We start from the raw sequence: 18,451 nt of genomic DNA on the forward strand, positions 1-18,451 counted from the left end.
GGTGGGGGGGCACCTTTAGGGCCCAGGGGGTTCTCAGTCATTCGGGGAGGGGTCCCGCGTTCCCGGCCGTGTCCGTCATTTCGGCACCTGACAGGGTTTCCCCCCCGCGTGGCTTCGAGGAGCATCGCGGGGCGGGGGGCGCGTGGAGGTCATCACGGGCCCCCCGCGGGGCCGGGGGAGCGGGACCCTTCCCCCCCATGGAGTGCTGGAGGAGGAGATCTTAATACCAGGCCGCCTTCTGTGGGGTCTGTGGAGGGGTCTGCTCTCCCGGCCCCTGAGGAGGGCCGGTGGGGAATGCCGGCGTTAGGCCATGAGGTCTGGAGGCTGGAATTACAGCTGGAAAACGCAAGCGTCTTAGACTTTGACTCTCCCTCGTAATTTTTAGTGTTCTAAAATACACGGAGGTATTAATTCTGGCCGTCGTGTTGATGCACTGCAGCAAAAATAGGTAAAATTCGTAGCCCTTCTCCACAAAGCTAGACCTGTTCCAGAAATAGTCATGATTCCTCATTTATTTGTTTATTTGGCTTGCTTTCTTAAGTGCCAAAATAGGGGGAACCTGGAAAAAAGAGCTCTTAAGATACTCTGAGGAAGCAAGTCCTGCTTTTTAATTGCCAGTTGGTCCTTAAAACTGGTTTCAGACTGCAGTGGCTTAGACAGCTGTACAGATTCTGGGTTTGGTCTGCGCGTTCTTAACAGAACCTTCTGCTTTCCCTCACTAACGTTCCTTTTTTGGCTTTCAGTTCACAGAAATGATGTCTCTTGATGTATCTGACAGTGCTCAAATCTATGCTGCGTTTGTGGTATACCTGGACCTCTTAGAAGGTAATCCAATGAACTGGCTGCGTAGACATCTCAACAGATGTATTTGCATTTTAGGTGCTATTAAAGTTTGTGCAAGAGTAGGACCTTTCCTACAAAGTCCTTGGCGTTGCAGTGATAGTTACTTGAGAAAAAGATGGTAATTTGTAGCTGAAGATTTCTATCCTCTGCCTGTCTGGAGCCTTTACGAAGATGAGGGTCCATTTTTTCCATCGGGTGCAGGTGTTCCAGGGCAAAGATACTCAGCATAGGAGAAAAAGCAAAAGAGGGGTAGGGGAAGGAAAGGGGACATAGAAGGGTGAAGTTACAAGTTCAGTGGTTGTGCTGGTAATACAGTTCTCACTTGTAGATTAACGTCAAAATGATTAAATCATAGTGTTTTGTTAAGGTTACTATTTACCTTATGGCTGATGTGGCCTGGTTAGGATGCTGTTTTCTGGAAAGGACAACAATCCCTATAGGAAAGAAGATAATTTGTAAGTCTGATGGCTGTAACTATGACAGATGCAGTGTAGTCTTCTGGTGTCTTGTAAGACAGGAGCAGAGTTAGGTGATACATAAAATTCTGCCTGCTATTCTTCCAAGTTGGCTGTATTGGAAAGGGACGGCATGTAGGCAGGCAGCCAGCCTAATAAAAATATTTCAGTTTCTCTTGGAGGCTGGTGGTTCTCAAGGTCAGGGAAGGAAGGGATTTTACAGGCCAGAACGCACTCTGTTATGCCTCTGAAGAAAATGCCTTAATAGGCTTTAAGAGAAGGCTTCTGTAGTTCTGCAGCAAAAGCTTTTAGACTTGCCCCTTCAAACAGAAGGGAAGAACTGTGTATTAGCATTAATCATGCTCTTAGCACCTGTTCTTCACAGTTTAGGGTGCAAATGTTTATGGCCCAAATTTGGATTACCGGTTTATGTTGCAGATGACTGAAGATGTGTGTTTTTTATCTTCTTTTTGCCTCTTTGAAATAAAGCTTTGTCAGACAGATCCCTATCGCGGTCAGTCAGTGTTAGCACTGGTCAGTGTTACCAGTCTGGAGTTAGCAGACTAGTACTGCTCCCGTAGGTTTCTTTAAAATGTTTGTTCCTCAGAAGGGGAATTTGTCAGTGGAATGGGATAGTCGTCTCTCATGGGAAATGTCGTGTGAGGAGAGGGAGGGAAAACGGAGCCTTAGATATTAACTTAAATACCAAATTTGATATTTGGATGATCAAAGCTTGTGTTTTGTCTTCTGGTCCTTCTCATCAATGATGAACCTTTCTAGGGAGAAACTGGCATGAAGTGAAGCATGTTGGAGTAGCAGAACTGCAGCTCGTATGTCTGCACGCCCGTGAAAGAGAACAGGAGAGTCTCCAAGTGATGGTGCCAGTACCTGTGCACATATCGTTAAGCCACGAGAGGTGAGGACGTGGTCAGTGTTTGGCTCGCATTACCGATAAGATGAAGAACAGATATATTTAACAGGCTGCTGCTGACTTGGTCAAGAGGGGAAGGAAACAAAGAAGTATCAGAGGAAAGCAGTATCTCAGCCTGTGAGCAGAGTTATTTTGGGTGCTGCAAACATACATGCACAGCTGAGATTTCTTTAATTTTCTAAGCTGCATCAGTCTCCGCGTCTCCCTCTCTGAAAGTGGTATGCCTTTGATGTCCGCTTCCCACAGCAACTGACTCCCACTGATAAAACACTTCATTTTGTTTAGAAGTTGCATTAATTCTAGGAGATAACAATGGGTAGCAAAGTATGTGTTTTTAGAGACAAGGTTAGAATACAAGACCTTCACAGCTTATGTTTTGAACATTCTTATGCTTCTTTTTTGTAGTCTGGGAAATCTAGCAATACATTTTGTGCCACTGGGCTTGAAAGTATACTTAAGAGGAAAGAAATCCTCTTGGACCTGTCAAAGAATAAACTTTTTTTTTTTAATTGCTGAATCTATGGATAAGCATGGTGTGTTTGGTTTTGTTTTCTTTTTGTTTTGAAAGTATAATCTGTCTGCTTCCAACAGGAAATTCGCCTTGCTTATCTGGAGCCTAATGCATAACTGTCCCTTGAGCTGTGATTTTGACTTACTTTTTTTACCCATGCAAGACTAAGTAATTCTTGAGCAGAGTATATCACAGCTATGATTTTGTGATATTACAGATACTTTCTGCCTAGAGAAGTTGTTCTTCAGTAATTTTACAGTATATTTTAACTAGCCCTTAGAGCATCTTCAAACACACAGTATGATTTGGTCTCTGATAGTGGCTGCTTTCTCTTGCTGGTATTTGCCATTCTTTCCTATGATGTCTCTGAAGTCCTGAACTATTTCGATTGCATCATATGGTAGTAGATCTTTCAATTTCTTCTCTTCCTACTCTTGCTGGGAGCATGTGCTCAGGGCTGGTGTTACAGATCTTGCTAGTGTTTGCTCTTTCTGTTTTTTGCTGTTTCCTCTTGCTCTTTGGGCAGCAGCCTGACACAGTAGTAGGTAGCTAATGAATTGCACTTTGTAGACGTATGTGTGCTCTAGGAATTGTGTTTTAGACATGCTATGGTTTTTGCCTTTTTTTTTTTTTCCTTTAGTTAGGGTTTGGAAGTGTCTGATCAGTCTCTTGCAAACTTCCATCTTAAGTCTTCTTTGTGTTTTCCTAAGAGCATATTTGTGAGGGGGAAGAAAATTACTACATATTGATGGATTTGAGTACTGGCTATGTGCTGAAAATATTTTCCATTTGCAAATATTCTTATGGGTTCTGTCTTACGGAGAAATACGGTGTCATCTCCACAACAGGGGAAAGCTGTTGAGAGGTCTTGCAGGATGAAATGCTAAGTGTCACTCGGCCTCTCAGCAAGAAGCAGATCACTCTGTGTGTGTGAAAGGAACATGCTTCTGTTCACAGTTCAAAATAGATTTTAGGGACGAAAAGAAGGCAGCAAATCAGGATATGGGATCTTTGAGAAATTACGCCTACGTGCCAAGGAGTTGTACTTGTTTAATGTAGTAGCTTTCCACCTCGGTTGGAAACTTTGATTCCTGCCGTTGGATCAATGCCAGCAAGTATGTTCTAATTGGCTTTTAATGACAGCGAGATATTGCACTGCATGTGTGTCCTATCTTTCACTGTTTCATTGGAGCTTTTCATTTGGAGCCTCTGAACTTGTTTGTACTGTGGTGATGCTGTTTGCTCTGCTTCTGGCACCAGTGCGGATGGAATCCATTACTGGAATGGTGTTGTGCTAGAGAAGCAAAGAGTGAATGCGTCACATTGATTAAAAGTACAGTTTGTGACCAAGTTTTACTCCAGAGCAACTACATAGCGCGCGTTGCCGCTAAAATGAGCTGAATACCGGGCTGTGATGCCGGGTGAGTCTGTTAAAGCTGGTATGTGCTCAGTACCCATAGATGTCAGGCAGGAACATCATGTATGCTTGTATTTGTGTTACTGAATGCCTGTGCGTATGCATGCTTGGCTTTTCGTTAGGATGTCACCACTGAAAAGAGGGGCCTGGTCTGTTCTTGTAGAGAAAGGACAGCATCAACTCCACAGCTCTTCTGCTGGAGGCAAAAGACAGGGGGTATAGACAATAACTGTAGCTCTGTTATGTAGCATAGAGAGGCCTTTAAGGCATCCTATAGAAGGTTGGAACAGTGTTACAGTACTACTGTCTCTTTGTTCTGACAGTGGTGAGTATTTTGTTGTTGTGATTGTTGATAGCAGGAAGCTTGTTAGGTATCTGATGTCTTCAGTGATACTTCCTCACTTGACTTACCAAGCTATAGGCAGACAGGAAAGCCTGCATACTTGGCGACTTTGCCGTTTTGTTCAAAGCAATGCTTTGGGTTTTGGTGTCTTGACTTATCAAGCTATAGGCAGACAGGAGGAAAGCCTGCATACTTGGCGACTTTGCCATTTTGTTCAAAGCAATGCTTTGGGTTTTGGTGTTATCTGCTTAAGGCAGAGGAAGAGGTATGAGTACAGAGAATGCAGCTCAGTTAATGTTGAAAGGAAGCCATTGGAGGGGGTTAGGAAGATGAAAACATTCTGTCCTCATTTCTGGGCCTGAAAATGTGCTAACCACACAAGTAGCTAGCAAATGGCAGCATTTCCCTGCTTTGCCAGTAAGGCTGGGTGAGGGCTGCCAGGGTGGTTTTCCTCTCAAAGCCACTTCAGCCAAGCTCTGCCTACCCAGGTGTCTCATGAAGATTCCAGCTCAGAGGTGTGTCCTTAAAAGGCTGCAGTACAGTTGCTGTGGAAATTACTAGCAAGACACCTAAGCAAATGATAAATATGAGTGCCCTTCCAAAAAAAAAATCAGCTCAGTTTAGAAGATTTCATCATGTCCAGTTTATGCATGACAGTTAATTGCTTAAGGCAAAAGCTGTTCTGCTTACGAAGTTCACTGTCCACTTCTACAAACAGCTTGATGGAAGCTGATTCTCCTGCCCTGCCACTGTAAGGCTGCACAGTAACCGACGCAAACGGTAGTCTCATACAGTCTGAGAAGTGGCTTCATGCCGTGTGTGCATGCTCTTAGAATGAAGATTGCTGAATCTTCTGTGAGTAAAGACCTGGAGAATAAGATGCAGCTTCTGTCTGGCTTGGGGCAATCTCCCACACACGCACCCTTACAATGAAGATTGCTGAATCTTCTGTGAGTAAAGACCAGAAGATGCAGCTTCTGTCTGGCTTGGGTCACTCTCCCAACCACACACAGCTGGCTGAGGTTTGGAGAACCTAGTGTTGGTACGCCTGTGAATTTAGCAGTGATTCTTACTTGCAGGAGGGATTCCTAGGTGCGCTGGCTGGGACGTGTTTGCCGTTTGCACAAACGTCTGCAGGCGATGCCTTAGTGCGCACCAAGTACCTAAGTGTCGGTACATGCCAGAATTGTGGCTCCCCAGAGGGGGTGAAGCAGTTAAATACGGGTAGTCCTGCTTCAAAGCTGGCAGAAGAGACTTGCATAAACCAAGCTCAGCAAGGGTGGGAAAGCTGTGTTGACAGCTGGATTTTCTAGGGAGAGTTGGAAGCCTTGATCCTTCCAAGGACCAGGGAGTTAGGTGCCAGATCTAATGATACCACACCCTGTCTGTCCTAGACAAATAACATTGTCTAAGCAAAATGTAACTAATAAACCATCAGATTAAATGATATGCCACTGGCCTGTTCGGTTTTTATATGCAAGTGGTGGAAACGAAGCATGAAGTCAGTTGTGTGAGGTTATGGAGAGTGTGAAGTTTGTTACAGGCTAAGAAGGAAAGGGTTATTTTGTTAAAATGGGAACTTAATTTCGGAAAAAGAATGTGTAAATGTTTAATTTTAAAGCTGATAAGCATCCTTAAAAACAAATACGAAGATTGGAAGCAAATTATCCTCTTTTAAATCTGTAGTCTGTGAAATAGATCTTCCTCTAATCTGAAGTGGGTTTGCCTGTAAGAAGCGCTGTTATTTTAAAGGCACTGGAAGTGTGACGTGCTCCTTCTCTGGCATCCTCTTGCAGTTTTGTCAGTAGCGATTCTGCTATAAGCATTACTTGACTTTGCTCATACACTAGACCACACGTTGAAAATGTAATTAATGGCTTCTAAACGCAAACGTTATTAGTTGTTTAAAAGTGACTGATGTGGCTCAGACAACTGATATGGTTCTGCAGTACTGTGACTGAACTTCCTACACTTGGTGTATCTTGCAGAACTTTGCTGAATTCTGATTCTTCTCATTTGCATGATTTGTCTTGTTTTCTTCTTCAACTTCCATGGAAAAGAGGACTTCATATTCCTTGGGGTTTCAATTCCTTTTCCTGACCAGTGAGCCATGTGGTGTTTTCTTTTTTTTTTTTTCCTGTTACAAACCCATGAGTTTCTTCTAGCATTCCATGTGCCTGTAGCTTGGAAACAAATCCCAAGAAATTGTGATGTCTGTTTACACCGCCTCCCACCACGTGCTTCTTCCCATCTATTTCAAGGCACTAAGTTAATCTAGCTTCAGGACGGGTAGCGTTCACGATGGTGAGCTGTGCTGCGCTGTCGGTGTGGTGCTGGCTAAATTCAAGGTATCTTGCCTTACGGGAGGTTTCCTCTGCCTTGGTCCTCTTGTCTCGGGGCCCATCTGAAGAAGCTGGGTACAATGGTGCATGCAGAGAAGAGATCTCTGTAGAGAGACCAACTTGTGTTGACTCTCCAGCCCTGCCTTGCGTGGAGGGGAGGGAGCTGTGCGGGCTGGCCAAGCCTGCAATGAATTATTCATCCAAGTATAAAGGGCAATTGAAAGCCTTTGGCTTTTATGATGTGGAAGGCAGTAGTTCCACTTCTGCTCCATGAAACTGCTCTGAGCTTTCAGTGTTTCGGCTGCTGCTTAGAAGCATTTGCATGGGATATACCACTGAAATACGCTTTCGTTCATCACAAAACTTTCTGCCTGTGTTACCTTTCCTTTATGATTCTGTTCTTTTTTAGTTTTTGGTCGGTTAGTTAAAACCTCAAGCTACAGTTGCCTGAAGTTCACCTATTTCTTTCTCTGGAGCAAAAGGGCGATGTTACTTTGTTAGGAGCAGATCATTAGGAAAGATGCTACTGATTTCTGATATGTGTTGAAGCCCTACCTAGTGCAGTCTTGTGTTAATAAAAAATTAAGGTGGGAGAAGGACGGAAAACTCCCATACAAATCCATGCAAAGAAAAGAAGGATTTCTTTGTTTTGTTTTGTTTTGTTGTTGGTCTTGGGTTTAAGCTGTTAATTGCAACAGTAATAAAAGACCAGGTAAGTTACTGTCACCATTTAGTTTGAATGCAGCAGTGAAGGCAGATGCAGGCTGACATTCATAGTGCTGTTACCTTAGCTGCAGTGGTCCTTGCATGATATAAAGTAAGTTAAATCTGCTCTTACAGCTAATTCTTCGGTAGAAAACAGCAATCCCTAACTACTAGTTTGTAGGTATGTAGAAAGCCTTTTCTGAAGCCCTTTTTCTGATGCAAAGGACTTTAGAAATGCCAGCTCTTCATCTGGATAACGGTGTCTCCTTCAGTGTTTGAGATTAAATCCTTTTCATTTTCTGTAATGTTGGGTGAACATGATTTGATTCCCTGGTGGAAACTGAGGGCTTCATCCTACTTGCAATTGTCTTGGTGGAAGCAGATTCTAGCTTGCAGTGAACATGCAGACACCATCAGTGTTTAGAGAATAGTTTTCAAGTTATTCTGAAAACTTTGTACTGTATGATCTGCCACAGAGGAGAATTCTTATTTAAAAAAAAAAAAATTTAGTCTTATTCATGGGATTTGACTAAAACTTTCCAGTGTTTCTTGTGGTGTCTGTATTCCCCTAGATTTTTAATGTTATTTTCCTTTCACAGTGCCTTTGTCCGAGATGTACCTTTTTGTGGGGGAAACCTAAAGCTTCAGTGTTGCCTGTTGCAACATTCAATGGCTTTTTATCACACGGAGGGGGAGAGAATGGCAAGGAGTAGTTGCAAAATATTTTAACTGCTAGACTTCTCACTGTTCAGGCAGTAGCACACACACTTGATTGTTCTGTGAGTTCTCTTGCCACTGCACTCTGGATGCCTTTTTTACCAGCTACTTACTGGCATAAATCCCAAGAAGGTGGCATGTATAGTGTTGACTGTCCCCAGTGTTCCTAGCCAGGCTGATCTTGTGGATGAACATGTACTCAGGTGAGTGAGTATTGTGTTGTGTAGTGTCCTTCAGGAGATGACAAGGTGAAATGGTGCATTCTTTCAGTACAGGTTTTACTCGAGACTGTACCCAAAACATGCTATTATTCAGACACTGCAGAACAGTATTAAGTGTTTCTCAGTTGCACCTTTTCTCATGTTAAGTCTCTACAATCTGCTTAAAACATGATGTCTAGCTACTGGAATGGGCATACCTGGATGCCTGTGGAAAAGGAGGAATGAGTCCATGCCAGATGCTTGACATCAGGGTTTCTGTGGTGTTCATGCTGCTGGAGCATGGCCTGTAAAGGCTGGGGAACCAAAACCAGGCATTGTGGACCCCTTGGTACCAGTGGGAACAGTGTGTGTGGAACATGTCCTGAGACAGTGGTGGCTCATGAGGAAAAGGCTGGTGAGGATGCTGGTGAATTGAGGTTGGTATAGAATGCCGAAGCACTGGATATATTGAATTCCACTGTTCCAGAGGCCTCTAATACTTTACACTTACAAAAGCATTAAATCCACATTTACTTAAGCAAAACCCATCTTTTGTAACTGCCATCACTTGTATGGGGCCTGTGTGGTCATTCAGGAGCTTATCTGCAGCTATTACCTTAGTAAATGAAGTCGGCTCTCTGCTCGGGGGAGGTGTTACACATGGGCTTCTTGCTAAGGACTTCGCTTTAGTCACTGAAAGCAGCTGCTGTGTGAGATGGGCAGCCTAGGGGGCTGTATCTCTTGAAATAAAAGCTTCTTGCCTTGTTTAAGAGCTCAGACATGCATTTCCTTGAATTTCAGGAGGCCAAGAGCACAGCGGTTTGGGGGTTTTTTCCATAGACTGTGTTAGGTACATCAAAAGGATTAAAAAAACTGTACCTTTCCTGCAATATTTCATCTTCCTGTTCGTGGCAGGTAGCGAGTGCAGTGCAATCAGCACAAACCCAGATGTTCTCCGACTCCTTTGAAATGCCCGCTGCTGCTGTGGAACTTTGTGAACATGCTGGATGCAGAGGCTAGCAGTGATGCCTTCAGGGGAGCAGGGGAAGCGCAGGCGTCTGATACAGACTTCCTGAATTCCGAAGCTTATACTTTTAGAAGATACCCTCTCACTCCTTTGCAGATGTGCTGCATTGCGTTACGGCTAGTTGTGGTATGCATGAATGAGAGCTCTTGTTCTGGGGCTGTATTGAGAAAAGGGGGAAGAGGAGAACCTCACATTTGCAGAGCAGTTCTTTAGGGTGACAGGGGCTGGTTTCCCCATGTACTGTGGCAAGCATTGGGCTGTGTGGACTGCAGTGTTAGCAGATCGCCCTGAGGCAGTGGCATGCCTTTTGTGCTCTTTATGTAAAGCCTGAAACTCAGTCTCCCAAAAAGTGAGTCAGGGAAGAAACGTCACTAGTCTGTTGTCAGGGCCTGGCCACTTTTGGGATCATGGTGGATCTTCTAAGTGCTGAATGGGGAGAAAGTAAGGTTCAGGTGTCTGTGCTTGACAGTATAAGAAGAAATAATGAGTGATGGGAAATCTAGATCTGAGGCCACGCTGTTATATCCATCCTCCTAATAGACTTGGAAGAAAAACGGTGACAGTTACTAAAGAATTATGAAGCAGCTTCTGCCCTGGCTGCCAGGTGAATACAGGCCACTGCCTGAGTCTGCTTCCAGATATTGGACTGTCCACACTCAACCCAAGTTTGGTTTCTTTGTGTCCCAAAATCTCTCTTCCAGGTAGCTGTGCCCTTTTATTTGGCATTTTATTGTGATTTCTATTTCACATTCATAGGAGAAAGAGGTCAATATCTGCTGCTTCATAAAAGCCGTGGATAGTTCTTTCCTCACGAATTTCTGCCAGTAGCCTGGCCTCATCATTGACAGCTTACTCAGAGCCTCCTCCAGACATGAGCTGTCGAGGTGTGATGAGCAGAGGGTGCTCAGCATCGACGCAGAGGTACAGCGCTTCACTGCGTTGCCGTAGCCGTTCAGTTTGTCCTTACTGCAGTCCTAGTGCCTGCTTGTACACCTGCAGCTCACTTGGTTCTCACTGCTGCAACTCCAGCAGGCACGTGACCCCTCTCACTAGACACTGCTGTCGCTGGAAGGCCTTGTCGTGTTTGAGGCATGGCTCATAGTGGGATGCACTTCTTTCTTGTTGCAGAGCACCTCCACCACGAATTGCCTACAGCTTTGGAAGGCAGGCTTGCATTTATGGTCTCCTTAACACCCACGGTGCAGTCTGTGTTCCCACAGCAAGGCCCTTGGGCTCCTGCCGGGAAAACATGCAGGCAAAGAGGTGCCAAGGTGACAGGGAGTGGAGAAGTTAATGTCATGTTGCTTGAAATATGAGTCTTTTGCAGGTGTTTCTCTGCTTCCAGTGTCCAGTACAGTATCTCTTTGCTTATTTGTTCTCTTTTTATGAAGTGCACTGATAGTTGGAGGACCAGAGTATAGCTTTTCACAGCCTTAGTATCTCTGTTGCATGAAATGACTAACTATATTGTAGTGCCTTGCCTTGCATTACATGTGGGCCAGTAGTGAAAGCAGAAGAAAAGGCACTACTGAATTTAGCCAAGTTGAATTATGAACAGTTCAGAACACAGATGGATATTTAAGAGGGTCACTGGCTTAATAGCATAGGCTTTCCGGGCTGCTGCTTATTCTCTGCCGCTTTCCATTTGGCTTTTATTAAGGGATCAAAGAGGTTTGGAAGGAAGATGATGATTAAAATATGAAAGCTGATGCATTTAGAATGAGCCTTATTTTCAACTACAGTGCCCAGCTTTAGAAATCCATGTTTTCTGGTGAATGAGATCTCAGGGCACATGAAACGAGGGGTGGGTTTTTGTGTGTGTTTTCTTGGGTTTTTTGTATGTGGGTTTTGCTGGTTTTTTTTTTCCCCCCTCACTGCATAGCTGGCCTCTCCCCAGAGTGTAACCTGTCCTGGCAGTCCCAGATGAGCCCTACTGCACCCAAGCTTTAGGTGAAGGAGGAGCTTGCTGTGGGGAATGTCACTGTTCTGTCCCTGGGCACTGCACACCTACAGTACTTGCTCCTCAGTCGGAACAGTAGTACAAGGACTCCAGGAATTAGGGTTGTCCTCAGCTCTGAACTAAAAAGTAACTGGCATGTTATTCTTGAAATAAGCTGGACAGGAAAAATTGCATAACTTTGTCTTGAATTTTTAAGGAAGACATTATTTATACTGACTGTCTTGAAGAACATCATTAGTTTTGTGGCTTGTAGTCTAGACAGGGAGGTAGAGAAACCTGGCCTCAGTTCCTGGGTCTTCCACAGCCTGGCAGAGAACTGCAGCAGAGACTGGAAGACTTATGTTACAAATGGAACAAGCCTTAATCATTTTGTTCTCTAATTAAGCACCATATGTTATTCAATTAAATAGATTTTTTTTTTTTAATCTAATGAAAACAGGGACATTAGAGAGAACCACCCCTGAACTATCACAAGCATAGCATGGCAGAGGCATGTGCACAGTTAGTACACCTAAAGCAAAGCTTAGAAGCATGAGGTGAGCCATTTCCAGCAGAGATGTATGTAACTCAGTATATGTCTGTAAGATTCTTTGTTATCTGATGTTGTTGCTTGATTATACAACTTTGGATTTTTATCAGAACAAATACTATACTTTCTTTAGCCAAGACAAAATTGCAGAATAAAACCAGGCTGCAGAAAAATAGCAGTGGTGCACTTCTACCCCTGTGCCATTGTTAGGTGGCTGTAGGCTCCTTTCTAACCAATTGTTTCCTCTTCTAGGATGAGAGAAATCATGAAGAAAGCTGCTCTACCGCAAGACGATCCCGACACCCCGCTGTCAGTTACCTTGGCCATAGTTGAGTCAGATTCCACAGTAGTCTACTATAAGATGACTGATGGCTTTGTGATACCAGATCCTCCTGACGATACTGAAGACGTGGACAATAAACAGTGGAGAAAGAAAAGAAAGAAGCTTTTCAGATGAATAAGACAAACAGCCTTTCCTTGAACTACTGTCCTCAAACCTAAACAAATCCAGGAACTCATGTATGTAAATAAGTAGTGTGCTAAAGTCTGCCTTCTGTGTGTCCAGCATCTGTTCAGGGAGAAGAGAGGCTTGTGCAGCTGCACTGTAATAAAATGCCATTTAAAGTATGAAATGGGTCACGCTTTTGAGACAGATTGCTCCTCACTAATAAATACACTTGTGAGACCTTTCCAAAGCTTGTCTCTCCTTTATATCTGTTCAGGTACGTAACAGAATAAACACATCCTTACCCTTATTGTAAATATTGATTAAAGGTGAATCTTACGGGTTTCTGACAGGAATATTGATAGTAACTTAAGGGCTTTGGCATTCATAGAGTGTCTTTGTCTTAATGCTGTCAGAAGCACTCGTGCTCCCTCCCAGGTTACATGTCTGACCGCTCACCTTCTTCCCCCTGCTTTTGGAGAAGAGACTTTTCCACAGGAACACCTTATTTTAAGTTGTTCTCTGCAGAGGGAAAACTGACTGTAGCAGCACCAGAGGCTACTAGAACAAAGCACAGACTAGTAAAGAGGGGTCTCTGGATCTGCCTGAAGAACCTGTGAGCGGAGGCCAGCCCTTCACATGGAGGTAGGTTGTGACTGCATCAGCCCCACCTGAAGTGCCGACCCAGTGTTTCCCACGTAGCGGAACGCACACCGCGCTGAAAGGAACGATCCAGCAACACCGCGGGGCTCTCCTTCCACATACAGTGTTGGGTGGCACTCGAAGGGCCAAAGGTGCCCTCTGTTTGCATCCTAGTGTGATGAAGTCATCATAAATGGTGACCTGCCCTTCTCCCCGGGTTTCCTGTCAGAGCTGCAGGGTGCTTTTAGTGCTCCATCGCGATGTGAGGGCTCGAAGCTCTCTGAAGGGGAGCACGACAGTGGGGCATGTTCTTACCTGTCGCCGAAGTATGTCACCACCTGTGCTGCGAGTGGACACTACCTGTTACCTGTTTCACGCAGTGAGCAGTTTTCTAAACCTGTTGTAACTTCTAGGATTTCTTTTGGTTTTTTGACTTAGCTTCTGCTAGTTAAACTGGCTGCCCACAGGTGCTTCAGCTAGGTGTAAGTTAAGAAGACACGACTTTTAGTTTCTTCTACAGGAATTTTCCATGTCTTTCACATAGAAATCTTCTTCAGGTTAAATTTAGAGTTTCTTGGCAATCGAATAGCATCCCAGAAGCAGCTTCTTGAGCACAAAAATGTCCGTACGACATTTGTGTGGCCAAGGACCACACTTTCAAAATTTGAGGCACAAGAGCTCTTTTTTTTGCATGGGTATAAGAATGGGAGAGAATCCAAAAAAACCCAGCTGGAAATGAAAGGCTGTATAAGCTTCGGGATCCCTGTGACTAGAGTGGATGTTTTCATGGTCGCGGCGTTTGAATCTAGTTTGGCCAAAGGCGCTGGGAGTCAGAGGGGTCTAGCAGGGAGAGCCCAGGAAGGCCCTCGCGCCCCGTGTGACGCTGGGCGTTGCGTTTGGGTGCCAATCCTGCCAAGTGTTCGCAGGTGCCTAGTCTGGGCCAGGGAGGCAACTGCTTTCTGGCTTGTTCAGACTTCAACCCCCTTGGGGTGTTGCTGGGCTTGCAGCATACGCTCACCCCTCCCAGTTCGGCAGCGAACTCGCAGAAGGGTGCAGTGTCACCCTGAGCTTGGTGTGGCACCTGGGGGCAAAGGGGAAAGCATTTATCATCAGCTTTGCCACTAGCACCATCGGGAATTTGTTAATCTGTGGGGAACAGGCTGCTGTGCACGCCCAGCTACTTTGCCGAGCCCATTCTAGTCTTAGTAATCCAGGAAGCTACTCGGAGCACGTAAGCAGCTCCCTGATAATTGTCCCTTGCAGTAGTGCTATTTTTTTCATCTTTTTGTTGGTGGTATTTCTCCGGGCTGTTCATTGCAACAGAACTGTTTCTTACAGTTTGGATAGGTTCCCAGCGCATGGATGTGTACCCTGGTCTGTTAGAGTAATTGGAGATGCCCGATGTGAGGCTGGGTATGTTCTGATGCCGTCAGAAACAAAATGGTTGCTTTTTCCCCTGTGCAGCAAGGGGAGACCGTGGGTCTGTGGGTTTTGGTCATGGAGAAGGGCAAAGAAAAATTCTCTCTTTCTCAGCCTTGCTCCCCTCTTGGAGCAAAAACGGAATTTTATCTTGGTCCAATGCCATACTGCATTAAAAGGGTACCTGTGTGCTGACTCCTGACATGCTGTGCTTGACCTTAGCGTTGATATTTCATGCACTCTATTGCTTATTCCATGAAGTAAATCTTACACTTTGCTAAGCTACATACCACCAGGTAAATCGTCCTTGTTAGAAGCTGTTAAATACCTCACTCCCAGTGGAAGTATGTGCTGTAAAAGAGCTGGTTTTGTGTGAAGAAGGCTGTAACAAATGCTGCACATTGCAGAACCCCAAAAGCCAATTCTTTTGCCTTTGCTTCAGTCTCTGGGAAACACTGCCATTTTGCAGTTTGCTGCATGACTGATGCTTGACTTTATCCTTCATTTTATTATTTCTATGCACAGACAGGGGACCATGACTTGAGCCTCCTTCTCTATACACTGAAAACTGCTTACCCAGTCTTCAGAAGCCGAGCTGGAGAAACTGTGTCCAGAGGCTTTGATTTCTGCCACGCAGCCCACTGAGAAATGATTATATAGGCCTTTTTCCAGCCTCCCTGGATTGTGGTGGTTCTTTATTTCTGAGGAAAAAAAAGAGAAAAAGATAGTATCTCTGTGCTGTTTGTCCCATATGTATTACAATGTAAACAAGGAGATGTTAAATAAGCTCAGAGCCAGCTGTGCTGTTCCTTTACGTTCCACTGAAGTATTTCTCAAGCCAACAGCACACAGACCAGAGCCTCTGGTGTTCCAGGCACTGAATAAAGATGGGGATCGACTTCCCTTAGAAGCGTATCAGTTCAGAGCAGTAGCACATTAGCATTGCTAAATCCGCAGTGTCTTGGTGCTGTGCCTGAACTATCCAACCGTTCCTCTGCTTTAAGTGTTCGTGAGACACCTGTGGAAGCGTGAGCCGTGACAGCTGGCCTTGACACCTTTGGAAATTCATCTCTTATTTCAGTCCAGAAGATTTTAGAGGCTACATCTTGCCACCTTTTAACCTTTTTTTTTCAAGTTTTATTTGCCGTTCACAGCTTGATTTGTTTTACTGATCACCCTTGACCAGTGGAGGTATGATTTAAAATCTTAAGAGTATCATTTTCCTGCAGTTCATCATTTCACGTCTTTTCTCTCTTCAGAGAGATATTTGCATTGAAGCTTCCCCGCCGAGTAAAGAATGACAGAAAAGCAAAGTGATGTTTTGGCATGGTTCTGCCGGCGAGACTCGATGCCCAGTTACGTGAGCGTCCGATATGGTTCATGCAAACTCTGTTTCCCTGAGGCATTGCTGGCACGGTCACCCAAACTCTGCTGTATTCAGCCAGACTCTTTGCAACGCACACAGAATGTTTTATGCTAACAGCACCGCTCAAGAAGCAGGAAGCCGCCTCAGATGCCTGAAGAAGAGCTGCGGTTGCAGGAGGTGGCCAAGAAACACGCGCCGCAGCGGACAGCTGCCGAAAGAGCAGCTGCAGCTTTCCCCTTCTCCAGGCTGAGCAAGAAGCACGTGCGTATGTTTGACTCCCACTGGAGTCACCTACGCCTCTGTGGCTCTGCTGGTGCTGCGTGCAAGTTCAGCGTGGAGCAGCCGGGTGACGCGAGAGTGTCGGCTCACAACCTGTCCCTGCTTGCCGGGACACGCCGGTGTGTGGGCAGCAGCGCAGTCCCTGGCACCGCTGCTCAGCGGGCAGCGCCCGGATGAAGGTGTGCTGCTTCCAAATCGCACCCAAAGCAGGATGCTGCCCCCTACAAAACGGTCCCTCAGCATCCCTGCAAGTCAGTTGTTTTCCAGAAATCACTGGAAGAAAGACTCAGTCTCCTCTTGCAACCCATTCTCAAGCTGGACAAGGTTTTCCACCGGATCTCTTGCTTGGACACAACACTGAAATACCAATAATATTACTGAAGCCCAATGTTCTTTATCTTTTGCTTTCCTGCTGTTGGTTCAGCACCCCAACAAAGATTTTTTTTGTTTATTTTTTTTCTAATAAACACTCCATATGTATTTATTAATCATCCTACTAGGATTGCAGGTCTGTAGGAATTAGATGTTTAACAGGTTGTCCCGGTAGTTCTCAAGAATCTAAACTCCATCAACTAGCCTGTAAAGTCCTGCTTTATACAAAGGGGCTTATGTTAATCTCCTCAGTCCTCCAGGGATGTTTCAGTCCTCCGTTATAAACCGATAGTTTAAAACTTCCACAAGTCATTAGCCAAAGCAAATAAACGGAGATAAATTCAGGCCCTGCTAACTGAACATTCTCAAACCAAATAGCCTTTCACCTCTACTTTCCTTATTCCTATTCTACCTTCATTTTAATTGTCCAGCCAAATTTGTGAGGCCCTAGCAAGATCACTGAACTCTTCAGCCTTTTCAATCCCTTCTGTAAGAGGTATGTTCTTTCCTTCATTTCTCTTGTGCTGTTTCAACAGTTTTCTTGCTGACTTTCGTATCACGGCATCACACCTTGGCATGCCTCGATTTTGCAGGACTGGGAGGAATCTGGTGCATCCCTGGTGCGGCTCCTGCCTCAACATCCCCAGCTACAGTGATACCCCGCAAGTCTGCCAGGACTGCAGAGAATCCCAGACCATGTCAATCAATAGCAAACTGCCACACTGGCAAGTAACCCCTACGCAGAAATTAAGATAATTATGAGCAACTAGGGTTTCCTAACTCCTCAAAAATAGCTGCAGCTTGTATTTCAGAGTATCCCAGGGGATTGATCTCTTTTCCATTTTCTTTCTCTCATTTCTTGGATTCTCCCACTTTGGCAGCACCGTGAGCCTGAGGAACCTTGTACTCAACCACTACCTTCTGCAAACCTGACTGACAGTCCGTTTGCTTGGGTGAATTAATGAGCGCTCCGACTCCTGATTAGCTACATGCTGTGTTGTGTTCTCTGCACCTAAGTGACATAATTTATTGCCCTGATGGTTTATCGTCTCATTAATCATTCTCTGCATCACCACCTCGCTACAAGCTTCTCCCCATGTTTCTTCTCTGGCCGTCAAGCTCCATTTGCCAAAATTAAACGGCTTTCCTTATCTTTTTTGTGTGGTTCCCCCCCACCTCCCTTCTCACTGCTGTAGTCATCTTGCTAGCGATGTTTTTGCAATCGTTTGCTGCCCTCCTGACCTGTGTTTCATACACAGCGTCCCATCGACAGGACAAGGGGTAACGGGTACAAATTGAAATCAGGGAGGTTTAGATTAGATATCAGGAAGAAATACTTCACAGAGAGGGTGGTGAGGCACTGGAACAGGTTGCCCAGAGAAGCTGTGGATGCCCCATCCCTGGATGTCTTCAAGGCCAGGCTGGATGAGGCTTTGAGCAACCTGGTCTGGTGCAAGGTGTCCCTGCCCATGGCAGGGGGGTTGGAACTAGATGATCTTTAAGGTCCCTTCCAACCCAAACCGTTCTGTGATTCTATGACTTTAAGATCCCTTAATTACCCTCAAATCCCTCTCTTCATGCCATCTGCCCTGTCTGGGAGCTCTGCTTTCCTACCAACCTTCCAGCTACCGCCCTGTCTTCTGCTGGGGTGCCCAGATGGTCTCCAAAGAGCTGTCTATGCCTTTCTCTGTCATAATCCCGGTAACTGGGCATCTCAATTCCACCAGACCAGCCTCATTCACCACCAAAAATCTTGGTACTGCCTGAAGTGAGGTCTCACGAGCGCTGTGCTGATGTCCAGCCTGCAGAAGCGGCTCGCTCTCTCTCGGTCTCTCAGCAGAAAGTGCTGCTTTGGTGGTAGAGGGTGGCTGCCACCCTTCCTCCCGCCATCCCAACGCCCCGAGCGAGCACCCACCCTGGGTGCTGGGGGAGCGGGCGGGCTAAGCCG

At 45.3% G+C, this 18,451-nt stretch overlaps 1 protein-coding gene across 1 annotated transcript; it reads left to right on the plus strand.

The window, feature by feature from the left end:
- The first annotated feature begins 749 nt into the window (after positions 1–749).
- On the plus strand, positions 750–12,437 carry TSEN15 (TSEN15 tRNA splicing endonuclease subunit). The gene is made up of 3 exons (XM_010149949.1): positions 750–825; positions 2,079–2,214; positions 12,233–12,437. Exons 1-3 carry the CDS (start codon positions 753–755, stop codon positions 12,435–12,437), a joined length of 414 nt encoding a protein of 137 aa, XP_010148251.1. The 5' UTR covers positions 750–752.
- Positions 12,438–18,451: the final 6,014 nt, after the last annotated feature.

Source organism: Eurypyga helias, unplaced genomic scaffold (assembly GCF_000690775.1).
Source record: "Eurypyga helias isolate BGI_N326 unplaced genomic scaffold, ASM69077v1 scaffold32204, whole genome shotgun sequence".
Taxonomy (NCBI): Eukaryota; Metazoa; Chordata; class Aves; order Eurypygiformes; family Eurypygidae; genus Eurypyga; species Eurypyga helias.